The sequence below is a fragment of the Physella acuta genome, unplaced genomic scaffold (assembly GCF_028476545.2).
Source record: "Physella acuta isolate Inbredline_101_S28 unplaced genomic scaffold, ASM2847654v3 ptg001068l, whole genome shotgun sequence".
NCBI classification, from domain to species: domain Eukaryota; kingdom Metazoa; phylum Mollusca; class Gastropoda; family Physidae; genus Physella; species Physella acuta.
The window spans coordinates 160923-174506 of record NW_026732585.1 but is presented as its reverse complement, the minus strand read 5'-3'; the positions used below and the strand labels follow the sequence as shown (position 1 = coordinate 174506).

The 13584-nt window shown below is 36.9% G+C and overlaps 1 protein-coding gene across 1 annotated transcript in view; it reads left to right on the top strand.

Annotated features, from left to right (window-relative positions):
• Positions 1–12584, top strand: part of LOC131955467 (uncharacterized) — a 36372-nt gene extending 23788 nt beyond the window's left edge. The window contains exons 17-24 of the mRNA XM_059319605.1: positions 2330–2458; positions 3280–3450; positions 4098–4229; positions 4483–4665; positions 5517–5616; positions 6230–6316; positions 7767–7866; positions 12393–12584. Coding sequence (XP_059175588.1) covers positions 2330–2458; positions 3280–3450; positions 4098–4229; positions 4483–4665; positions 5517–5616; positions 6230–6316; positions 7767–7866; positions 12393–12584 — 1094 coding nt within the window. The remainder of the gene's footprint in view (positions 1–2329; positions 2459–3279; positions 3451–4097; positions 4230–4482; positions 4666–5516; positions 5617–6229; positions 6317–7766; positions 7867–12392) is intronic.
• Positions 12585–13584: the final 1000 nt, after the last annotated feature.

Genomic DNA, 13584 nt, shown 5'->3' with positions numbered 1-13584 from the left:
CTTTTGTAACCCCTAATGGTTTTTATAGATACAAACGCATGCCCTTTGGTATGCGAAATGCTGGTCAAACTTTCCAGAGAGTCATTAACTCTGTCATTGCTGACATAGACCAATGTGAGGCCTACATAGATGATATAGTTGTATTTTCTAATACTTTTGAAGAACATATTGTTCAATTGACTAACCTTTTTAGAAAATTGTCTGAAGTTAATTTTACTGTAAACTTACATAAAAGTGATTTCTGTAAAGCTTCAATTACCTATTTGGGTTATCAAGTGGGAACGAACCAAGTTCGGCCCATTGAAGCTAAAGTAGATGCTATTGTAAGGTTACCACCTCCCAAAAATTGTAAAGAGATCAAAAAGTTCCTTGGGATGGCTGGTTACTATAGGCGGTTCTGTCAAAACTTTTCAGCTATTGCTGAACCTCTTACTGCATTGTTGAAAAAGGGTGTTGAATTTGAATGGTCCAATAAATGTCAAGAAGCTTTTTTAACCATTAAGTCATTTTTATCAAATGCTCCTGTTATGGCTGCACCAAATTTTAGCAAGCCCTTTAAACTTGCCATTGATGCTAGCAACTTAGCCATTGGCTCAGTCCTATTTCAAGAAGACAACATGGGAATTGACCATCCCATTGCCTTTTTTTTCCAGGAAGTTAAATGAGAACCAAAAGAATTATTCTACTATTGAAAAAGAAGCTTTAGCTTTGGTTTTGTCATTACAACATTTTGAAGTCTATGTCTCTTCTTCAACCAATCCAGTCAGAGTGTTTTCTGACCATGATCCCCTGAAATTTACCTCTAAGTTAGGACAGACAAATCAAAGAATATTGAGATGGTGCTTATATTTCCAAAATTTTAATCTGGAAATTTCACACATTAAGGGTAGTAATAATGTTGTGGCTGATTGTTTGTCAAGGATGTAAAATCTTGTTGTACATATTGATCATGTGACATGCTTTGTGGTTCATTAGGACCATAAACAGGTTTTGTTTGAGTGTCACTCATATGAAAATGAGTGGTGTGAGTTTTGAATTTTTTTCAAAATTCCAATCCTGTTGAATATTTTGTTTGTTTTCAGGTGAACCTTAATTAAAGGTGGTTTTTGATTATATGTAATCTTTTATAATAAAATGTCTCATATGACTCAATTGATATTGTAGCTAGTCATTGAAATAAAGGTCTTACCCTGGCGGGTTTACCACTTTTAATATCCACATGGAAATATTGTAATACCCTTTTCTGAGGGATTTTGATGTATAATTACTTTTTGAAGGGTTACTCCCCTTTCACCAATTGTAAAAGTTGGAGTTACTTCCCTTTTATGTTCAGGGATATTTTCATCTGGTATTATGATTTTGATTGCCTACATTTGTAAAACATTTTTGTTATTTCATTGCCAGATTGGTTCCTTATGTATGTTTTTGTGGAACCTATCTGTCACTTCCAAAAAGGGAGGGGATGTGACCTACTTAGGTCGAGTCATTTTTATTTTGACATTGTATAATTCCTTATATGGAATGATGGTGTAACACCTGGGGTTTTTCCATTGACTATTAAGGTGTTTGAGACATAGAAATTTTCCATTAAAATCTGATTGAATGATTCTGATCAGATGATTATCCCAACCAATGGCGACATGAGTTGAGGATAACCTCCCCTGTCACAGAAGTCTTTAATTGCACTGCACACGCGCAACACGAGGCAGTTTATCTTGACCTGGCAGTCTACGAGGTAGTTTTACCTTGATCAGGCAGCCGTCCATATTGTCCGGCTATAGACTCTGACCATTTGAACGTGAGAGTACTTAAGACCTGTGTGTGCCTTGCTTTCTTCAGTTGATTTAGTCTTCTAGTTTAATATTACTTGTCGCTAAGTAATTCTAGAAACTACAGCAGTGTTGTGTGGCCTGTAGCTGTTCTTTAGACAGTGTAGAAATCTGTGATAGTGTTTTTTCCTACATTGTGTAAGTTGGGTTTTGATATTTTATACATTAAATATTTTATTTAGTTCAACCTTGTGTTCTGCCACTTCTGAGTTCGCTGATTAAAAGGTCGTATGTAGATTGGATGAGTGTTAATTACAATAGTATCACTAGCTTCCCTAGACATTAAATTCGAGCCCTAGTGGGTCGTTGTGTTAAGTGTTCATCCACTTAGGCCGTAAGGTATTTGCATATGACCCCAAAAAAAGAATCCGGGGACGTTCTCCTTCTATTTGGCTGATAGATAGGTTAACGTTACAATATATATATATATATATATATATATATATATATATATATATATATATATATATATATATAATTTATTTATTCTTGGTACTCAGAGGCCCCAGTAGATATACTGAGCACATGTTCTTCACTGAAACAGAATGTCCCAGAATTTTGCAGAAGCGCCATTGAACGCCATGGATGTTTCGCCACGTGCAAATTTCCTATACATAATTATAAACCAGGTAAGTAACCGATAATAACGGGTTCAGTTGAACACAGGAGACAGCAGTCGATTAAATGGGTGAGAGGAGGGGATTATGCGCCTGAATAGATTATGCGCCTGAATTACAGTTGCGTAAGCTGTTAACGGCCGTGGGTTTTTCAGCTTTTCCCCATATATATATATATATATATATATATATATATATATATATATATATATATATATATATATATATATATATATATATATATATATATATATAATCAAACTTTACTGATTATGTACTTTCTTTTAAACATATGCTGTGTTCAGTCTCTTGTGAACAACGATTCTGATAATCTCCGTTATATTTCTACGATTTTGAGTTCAACATTAAAAGCTTATTCAGATAATCAGTTAAGTTTGATTGCGCAAGTTATTGTTTGTGATATAGTTGGCATGTATCAAATAAATAATCTAGATATTCCAGCAATTTGGTTTGATTTCTAAGTCATTGTTTGTAGTCTTCTACGCGAGTATCAGCCCCGTCTATTAATATGTCTGATTCAATCTCATTTTGTGGACTAACTAAGAAGTCCAGTCCTGATGTAATGTCTGGGTGATGGATTAAAATTTTTGGGGTTGACACACACACACATCATTACATTGTATTTGTTGATAAAAAAACAATAACCTGTTCTTACCTACATAAGATGTGTATTTACTAAACACTATTGAAATCACTGCCGTCGTATTTCCATTCAAAGAGATTTATCAGCATTTGTTTGATTGTAGAGTCTAGCTGTGTTGCAGGATGATCAAATCGTCTGATATGTTGAAAAATTTTCCCTAACAAATCAGCCAAATGCAGCCCACCCAGCCTACCATCTGATGTGTACGCCGCTGGAGGATTGAAGAGTGTGTACAAGGAAGGGGAGGTCATCAACGTCACTTGTACAACTTCCGGTTCTTTAGTAAACGTAATCAGATGTACCAAAACTGGATGGTCGGGCCAAGCTCTTGCTTGTAAAGGTTTGATTTTGTTTCTGTTTCACTAAAATATTAGGCTTGGGTCTATGCAAAAATGTTTCAAATAAATTCATAGAAAAAAATTCAATGTAAAAGACATGATTTCTAACGAATTAAACAGTAACTGGTCTAGACTGGAATGGCAATTATAATACCTTCGCATTAGCTTATGAATTAATAAACTAAAAATTAATACATAGATACTTTTGTATTCTGCCAGTACTGGGTTTTATTCTACGTAGACTATCCCTTGTTTTTTTTTACTGAAGTCTAAAAGCTACACTTAAACTCTAATGAGAGCAAAGTCAGTAAATGTCAGCCTAACCATCAGTAGTGCATGCGACCTCTTCTTCTGAAGGGATAGTGTGGTCAGTTACATGCACCACTGCCGTAATCTCTGATCAACCTTACAAAGGATCCTATCATGACCTCCAACGTATTCGTAACTTATTCAGATTCAAAACTCTAAAACTACTAAAGCTTTTAAAGTAATTTTCATTCGTGACACCTTAGTAGTTACGTTTAACAACTTTGTATAGATTACCGTTTTTAATTATCATTTTTTTGACCACGTTTTACCAAACACGGAGAGCAAAACACGTTCAAAATCTAGCCAAGCCATGGCACGTCTTATCTTGTTTTTGTTTCAGCCACTGGCTCCTGTAAGGATAAATACCAAAACTGTGAAAATATTCTGGCCAAATTCCCGGAGTTCTGCTCAGACAAAAGATCGAATAACTCGGCCTTGACCTACTGCAAGAGGTCATGTGGAGGGTGTCCAGGTAGGAAGGTCAGGTCTTGTAATAAAGGCTGACCTGTCTTACTGATGGTTTTGATGTTACCTTCGTAGCGTTACCAAGGATGGGCTTTAAGTTTGTTTTTTTTAATTTTATTTTCATCAGGGTTTTAACCGTTTTTTTTAAATGCTATTCATTGGTACCTCAAACATTGTTTTCATTATCTTTTCCTTAAACAATACAATAATCCTTGTTACAAAACCCTAACTTAGCGCCCCACGCCTTGCTCCTGTTACAGAAGCTACTCGATGCTCTGATCCTGTAGGGCTAACTTACATCAGAACATCTCGATCAGCTGTTATCTCACCTGGTCAGGTCATGAACTTCACCTGTAACTATAATTTGTATCACGTGGATGGTGACTTACACAGGGCGTGTTCCACTTCCGGTGCCCTGCTGGGAACTGAACCATATTGTCAAAGTACGTATTATCTACAATATAACTTTCTCGTATACAGGGTAGGCCTATAGAGGAAGTATCGTAATCGTGCACAAAAATCACATGAAATTTTGACAGTTTTCACCGTTGTACTTCTCAGTACTTCATCATATACGGAGTATAGAAAACTTATTTTAATCGGGCAAAAATTCTAAATCCTGATTTATCAAAATTTTGGCGTTTTACGCGTAATCAAGTCGGAAAAACTGGACTTTGCAAATCTTTCCGCGCGCGTGTGTTTGTGTGTGTGTATCTATGTATGTGTGTCTGTAAACACGATAACTTGAGTATCGTTACAGCTAGGTTAATGAAATTTCACATTTAAGTAGTATATCTAACATTTAGTTATGTGTCAACTTTTCAGATATTACTGATAACCGGAAATGGGACTTATTCTACTTTTTGTTTTTTAAAAGCCTATAACTATAGTACTGTTTCAGTTAGATAAACGAAATTTCACACATAAATGAAAGATCTAGTTTTCTGCCGTCTATCAAATTTTGAGTAAGTTCCGTTGACCGGAAGTAGTACTTTCCGATTTTAAAAAAAAAACGAAAAGGATTCATAAAGTACTAGATATAATAATATTCTGAACTATTATACACATTTTGTTTGCCGTTCACTTGGTGCGTAATTTTTATTTCCACGAGATTGTATTCTATTTTTTAAAAGTTTAAGTAAGTAAACATGGATTAAAAATCATGCCTGAATTTCGAGTTGACATCGCCCGTTGTGTTATATAAGTATATTGAGAAAGTTTAGGGGAGATCACTCTCGCCTTTTAATAAATCGTTGGAAGTTTCCAGTTAAACACCACACATCTCTCTGTACAGGTACACCATTACCTGTTGACATCCACCTGGAGAAGATCAGAAACCGCAGGGAGACTTTACCTGAGAAACTGGCTTTTCTCATGGACATCGACGATTACATGTGGGAAGCGTTCATAGTTTCTTCTTCTTTCTAATTGTCGTATTGTAAATAATTCCATCATAACATATTTAAGTATTACGTGTCGACTTGTGGTACGCAATGTAGGCCGTTGACTTCATTTTTCAACCTGTTTTCTTTCTGGATTTGAATCATTTTGAAGACAATATTAAATATCAGATTCCTGGATTAACGCTTATATTATTTAAATAGCAATAACCACCAATCTTCGTTGTAATCATGCTTTGAATCACCCATCAATAAACAACAACAAAAAAACCCAACATTTTCCTCCCTTTACTGTTAATTCCATGAATTAAGTAAGTAAAGTAAAGTTTCCCTCTCCCTGACGGTCTATGGGGCAAGTGAAGTAGAGTTTACTTGTTTCTGTGACCTCGGCATATGAAGAGATAGTGTGATCAGCACTATGCCCAGCCGTCTTTACTTTCCCAATAACGTAAGTTAGGTACCCATCAGAGTTGGGTGGACTCAGGGACGGTTTACTGACTTGAAACCGGATTTGAACTCGAGACTGACTGGTTAGTATTCCAGCTCTCTACCGCTAGACCACTCCGTCCCACAATTCCATGAATTAATCAAGGTTATCTTGCAACAGAATCCCGTTCAACGGCATCATAACCAGATGGTACTACTACTGCGAGAAGAAAGGAACCCTGAACTTTATTGTCTTCAGACCATCGGGGTAAGACATTTTTAAGCTACATTTGTGTATTTTACAATCACATTTGAGTAAGTCATATTGGAGCTAAGACCGTGTATATTTGCAATCTCAGCTGACCGTAGAGTGAGGCATCTGGGCGGTTTCATAAGTTAAGCTCTCTATATTTCATTCCAAGATCACCTTACTAAGAGTGTGTAAAGATGTAGGTTATAGATAAATTATAGAGCCGGTAAACTTAAAATGAGTTTACCCATATAACAGCTGGATTCAGCTTTTGTGCATGCTTTGAAGTAGTTCTAGATTATTTTAAAATCTGTATGTACCTATAACAAAATATAACTTAGTAAGTGTTAAGAACATGACAAATAAAATGAATTTAATTATAGCTATACTAAAACCTGTCAAATAAAAGACATAAGAATAAAAAACGTTTAATTCTTGAAATCCATAATTGTAACTACTAAGGAAACAAATATCTTTACAAATACATTTGTTTTAATAAAAAAATAACGGTATCAAATATTTTAACCAGATGTAGTTGATCTAATAGGGCTGGTAAGTAGGTCACCAATCTGTGCTACGGCTCAATATAGCCTGCATGAGCCATAGAACTGTTTATTGACCTACTTGGTCAAGAGTTTTATTTTTTCGTTAAGGTGTGACAGCCCTAATTGTCTTCATGTGCGGAAGGGTAAAGGGAAACTACTTTGTTCTAACACATGAAATAATTTTATCATCCCCCCCTATCTTTCTTTTACGATTTAGGGTTCGTTCTGTGTTAGGTAGTTCTTCTGTTTTTCCTCTTTACTAAAGCCATCTACGGCTTAAGCCAATTATTTTACATGTATAGTTAAAAACTAAATGTTGACTTTCGTTGATAAGTCTAAATTGTTATGGTGGGGATGTACTAATGTAACCAATAGTCAATTATCTCTGACAATCATTAACTATCTATTTTGTGCGTATTATTCTATTTAAAATAATTTCACTTTTGATAACTGTTTTGGTGCATGCACTTCATAATAAAAATACATGAATAGTGAACCTGTACGTAGTTCTCTTTGGGAAGAGATCAACGCTTAACGTTTGATCTATTAACAGTATAACATTAAGGCCGATGCTAGCCGGAATAAGATACGCATGCGATACGCATGTGTTTACAACCGCAGATCCCTAACACCAACCCTAATCCTAACCCTATCCCTAATCCTATCCCTAACCCTAACCCTAACCCTAACCCTAATCATATCCCTAACTCTAGCCCTAATCCTAACCCTAATCCTATCCCTAACCCTATCCATAACCCCAATCCTACCCCTACCCCTAACCCTAATTCTAACCCTAACCCTAGCCATAGGTCATTGCGCATGCGCAGAGCTATCTTTTGCCGACTAAGTGGAGACGTTGGGGAGAAAAATCTTCTTCCGAGTAGTCACTTCGTAACATTAACTATTTGACCTACGTCTTATAGGTCAGACTACATCCATCTAGGTACCAACAGTGTCGAGTGTGAGCCCAAGTGGCTCAGGACGTTTAACGTTCCTAGTGCAAGTCAGGTCCGGGTCAAACAGGTGAGTCAGTGCTTAAAGGTTATGCGGTGGAAAGGTTGCTGCACAATCTAACACAAGCCACGCAAACCACACAATCTAACACAAGTTACACAAACCACACAATCTTTACACAAGCTACACAACATTTACAAAAGCCACACAATTTCTACACAAACCACACAAGCACCCCACCGTGTCCCCAAAAGCCCCACAATCTCCACACAATCTCTACACAATCGCCATACCTTATCCACACAATCTCCACACCATTTTCAAATATCGAAACTTATCCGCAAAATTATTTACCAGTATATATACTACACCGCAAGTATTTATTAACAAATGCAACTCTAATCTAGATGTAATACAACAAACAATAAACTAAATTCTCACATATATTCCTCTTTTGGCCTGAATGTACCTACAGCTGTCATACGTACGTATATATATATATATATATATATATATATATATATATATATATATATATATATATATATATATATATATATATATATATATATATATATATAAAATAAAAAGATAATATAGGGAAATACGACTGATCAGTTTTGATCCACTTCCCGATTTTTCCCTAACATGGCGAGTTTTTTGTGACACCCCAAGGCGTTCTCCTACTACCTCACAAAATTTCAAGGGGGGTCGTCGTCGGAAATTTTTTTTCGTGATAGAGCTCATATAAAGAGAATTTCACTCGTGGTCACTTTTTAGCCCTCGTCGAGGGCTTTGAGTAAAACCGACAGTTTTCCGTAAATGGCACTCCATTTACCTAAGAGCTTGCAAAAAATTAGCCTGATGTAAAGTGGGGAAGTGCCCTAAAATCCGTTTTGAAATCACCCTCTGTTTTTCCCATAAAACACAAAGATTATAAACGGAAATACGACTGGTCAGTTTTGACCCATTTACCGAATTTTCCCGGACATGGCGAGTTTTTTGTGACACCCCAAGGCGTTCTCCTACCACCTCACAAAAATTCAAGGGGAGTCGTCGTAGGAAATTTTTTTTTGTAATAGATCTCATATAAAGAGAATTTCACTCGCGGTCACTTTTTTAGCCCTCGTCGAGGACTTTGAGTGAAACCGACAGTTTTCCCTAAAGTTCAAGCCATTTACCTAAGAGCGTGCAAAACATTAGCCAGATGTACAGACGGTAAGTGCCCTAAAATCCGTTTTGAAATCACCCTTTTTTTCCCAAAAAATACAAAGATTATATAGGGAAATACTACTGGTCAGTTTTGACCCTTTTCGAAGTTTTCCCAGATATGCCGAGTTTTTTGTGACACCCCAAGGCGTTCTCCTACCACCTCAGAAAATATCAAGGGGGGTCGTAGGAAGAAATTTTTTTTCGTAATATAGCCCATATAAGGCGCCGGTCAGTCGAGGTCAGTTTTGACCCCTCTCCTTGTACTTTTCGGCAAACCTTCACCGGCCCTCGTGTTCTATCGCCCCAAGGCACCATCGTGCCAAATTTGACGCGCCTGCGGCGCCGGGAAGTGCCCTATCGGGCACTTGATCACTTTGCTTTATATAGATAGATGTGTGGTATACACTCTAAAACCAAGTGTGTAATGTACACTCTATAAACATATGTATTATATACACTCTATAAACTTATGTGTAATGTACACTCTATAAACTTTCGTTTAATGTAAACTCTATAACAATGTGTGTGATGTACACCTTATAACCATGTGTGATGTACACGCTATAACCATATGTGTAATGTACAATGTATAACCATGTGTTTGATGTACACTCTATAAACTTATGTGTAATGTACACTCATTAAAGGTATGTGTAACTTAAACTCTATACAACATCAAAGGAAGTCTTTATCAGTGCTAGTTATCCTTGTGTAAAACAGATCTAATTGGCTTATAATGAATCAGTGAGGTATGCAGCATACATCTGGAGCAATAGAATATGGAACAATAGTTACCTTTGATGAGTCGCGACAAAAGGATCAATGTTTACAAACCGTGAAATGAATGGCACCTGACACGAACCATAACTGAATCCAAATCAAGTCATATGTACACTCTATACCATTATGTGTGGTATACACTCTATTGCCATGAGTGATGTGCACTCTATAACCATATGTGTTATGTACACTCTATAAACTTAAGTGTAATGTACACTTTTTAAACGTACGTGTAATGTACAATGTATAACCATGTGTTTGATGTATAATCTATAAACATGTGTGTTATGTACACTCTATAAGCTTGTGTAATGTACACTCTTTAAACTTCCGTTTAATGTGCACTCTTTAATAATGTGTGTTATGAACACTCTATAAACATTTGTGTAATGTACACACTTTAAACGTATGAGTAACGTACAATCCATAACCATGGTATAACGACACTCTATAACCTTATGTGTGATGTACACTCTATAAACTTATGTGTAATATACACTGTACAACCATGTGTGTGATGTTCATTCTATAACATGTTTGTTGTACACTCTATGAGTATATAAGTGATGTACACTATATAATCTTATGTGCTAAATGCACAGTTTTTGTGTCTTGTGTACACATGCTTGTATGTGGGGTGTGTATTAGTGTTATGTACACCTGCTTGTGATGTATTGTGTAAATGTGTTGTGCGCCAAATTGTAAGTATCGTATGTATGTCTGTTTTTCACTTTTTCTGAGTGTGAAGTAAGAAAATTATTGAACTATTATAAAGAGATGTACACTCTATACAACATCAAAGGAAGTCTTTATCAGTGCTAGTTATCCTTGTGTAAAACAGATCTAATTGGCTTATAATGAATCAGTGAGGTATGCAGCATACATCTGGAGCAATAGAATATGGAACAATAGTTACCTTTGATGAGTCGCGACAAAAGGATCAATGTTTACAAACCGTGAAATGAATGGCACCTGACACGAACCATAACTGAATCCAAATCAAGTCATAAAGAATGTACACTCTATACCATTATGTGTGGTATACACTCTATTACCAAGTGTGTAATGTACAACGTATAACCATGTGTTTTATGTACACTCTATACATATTTGTGTTATGTACAATATATAAACTTACTAGGCATACTACCTAGCTTCGCTTAGGTTTTTTAAAACATTTGAGAATTTGAATATTTAATTATTTAGCGATGGATGAGGTGTGAAGTGCTTAAATTTAAACAGTAATGCAAACTTTAGGGAAAATGTTGTTTGTTGTTTTAATTACGTTCTCAGAGAAATTATTGGAAAGTACGCAATGTATAACTAAAATGGAATTAGAACTACACAGGTTCCATGATATATATATATATATATATATATATATATATATATATATATATATATATATATATATATATATATATATATATCATATAAGGAGAATTTCACTCACGGTCATCTTTTAGCCCTGGTCGAGGGCTTTGAGTCTGACCAACAGTTTTTCCAAACGGCCTAGTCATCTATAGTAGTGTATGCAAAAACTTATCATGATGTACAGACGTTAAGTAACCTAAAAATTGTGTTGAAATTTCCCTGTTTTCCCCATAAAATACAAAGATTATATAGGGAAATACGACTGGTCAGTATTGACCCATTTACCGACTTTTCCCGGACATGCCGAGTTTTTTGTGACACCCCAAGGCGTTCTCCTACTACCTCACAAAATTTCAAGGGGGGTCGTCGGAGGAATTTTTTTTTCGTAATATAACCCATATAAGGCGACGGTCAGTCGAGGTCAGTTTTGACCCCCTCACCGTAGACTTTTTGCCGAACCGTCACCATCCCTCGTGTTCTTTCGCCCCCAGGCACCATCGTGCCAAAGTTGACGCGCCTGCGGCACCGGAAAGTGCCCTTTCGGGCACCTGACCACTTTGCTTTATATATATAGATTATTTACTTAAACAATCCATAGCTCTAACCCTAACCTCTAAACCTAATCCCAAACCGAACCCGAAACCTAACCGTAACCAAAAACCTAACCTTAACACTTATCCTTTGTCCTAGCCCCTAACCCTAGGTAAAATATAATGCGTTACCATACACTACTCTGTCCCGCACCCCTTGTCCTGTCCCATATTCTTGTGGGGGTGGGGGTGGGGGTGGGGGTGGCGTCGTTAGGGCTTTAATTTATCCTCCACAACGCGTCCATGCATGATGAGTTTACTACTGACATTCCAGTCAGAGTTTCTTCCAGGCATCCCGAACGATATGAAATTTATATAATTTATATAAAAAACCTATACTTTTAACAGTGTCCCCCCCCCCCCGAAGAAAGTCAACGGCCCACCCCCCAAAATTTCAAGTGCCCCCCCCCCCCCATGAGAAACAAGTCTGGAAGAAACACTGATTCCGGTAGATTCCGTAATGTCATTCATTCACCTTTCATTAAATCTCCTTTGTCTTCATCCTGCCGGCTCTACGCTAGGGGAGATAATGCAGTGAGACAAGGCGCCCTAAAATAAAGTTGTCTTCCTTGTTTTTGTCTTACCATTACCGTCTTTTTTTTGTCTACACACGTACCCACTTCTTCTCATCCCCACCAGAATGACGTGGTTGGCGCCTACTCCCTCAACCCCGACACACTCAGCGTCAGCAACTGTTACTCAGCAGAGGTCAAGGTCATGTCGATTCCCGCCGAGATCGTGGAGTCACTTCCTGTGCTGAAGTTGAAAACAAAGTTCAAGAACAAGCAGTGCCTGGTGCCCTCCATGGGGTTCAGAGTGGAGCCATACTAGAGTCGTTTGGCTGTCAATAAAAAAAAATATGTTGCTTTTTTTTGTCTTTGAATTTTAATTTTGTAGACGACATGTTGTTTATGTATAACGTGTTTTTTAAATCAGACACTCCAGCTACACAGCGACACACGTTTCTCCGATCCCCCCCCCCCCCCCCCTGAAAAAAGTACCGACCCCACCCCCCTGCCCTAAACGAAAATAGAAAATATATAGGAAATATAGTTTACCAGTAACTGCCCTTCCTCACGAAAACTTCAAGTGCCCCCTCCTACTAAGGAGAAAAAAGTCAGATAAAAAAAAACACTGGTTGAAAACACATGGATTAAGTAAAACAGTAAATTAAGTACTTGTAATGTCTGTTACGTTGTTGTAACGGACACCTATCTACCAGCCAGATAGATGGTGAACGCTCCCGGATTCTTTCTTGGGGTTATATGCAAATGACCTAAAGCCTAAATGAATGAAAACTAACTCAACAACTCACTAGGGCTCGATTTCGAGGTCTAGGGAAAACTAGTGAAACTATTGAAGTTAACAACTCATTCAATCTGCAAACAACCTTTAATAAGTGAACACAGTTGTGGCAGAACACTAGGTTAAACAAGATAAAATATTTAGTTTAGAAATAACAAAACCCAACTTACAAAGCGTAAGAATAAATACTATCACAGATTCTAACACTTTATAAAAATAGCCACAGGTCACATAACACTGCTATAGCATCAAGAATCACTTGGCCACAAGTAATATAATACTAGAATACTTAAACAACTTAATAATATATAGCACACTCAGGACATAAGCTCTCTCACGTTCAAAATGGTCAAAATGGACTGCCTTCACAATCAACTGGCCAAAATGGACTGCCTTGTCAAAATGGACTGCCCCGAGATACCTGTGGGCGATCTATTTATAGACTTAGGTAACATGGAAGGTCACCTTCAGATCGTAAGACCATTGGTTGAGGTGGTCATCTGGTCTGAAACAATCAATCATCTCT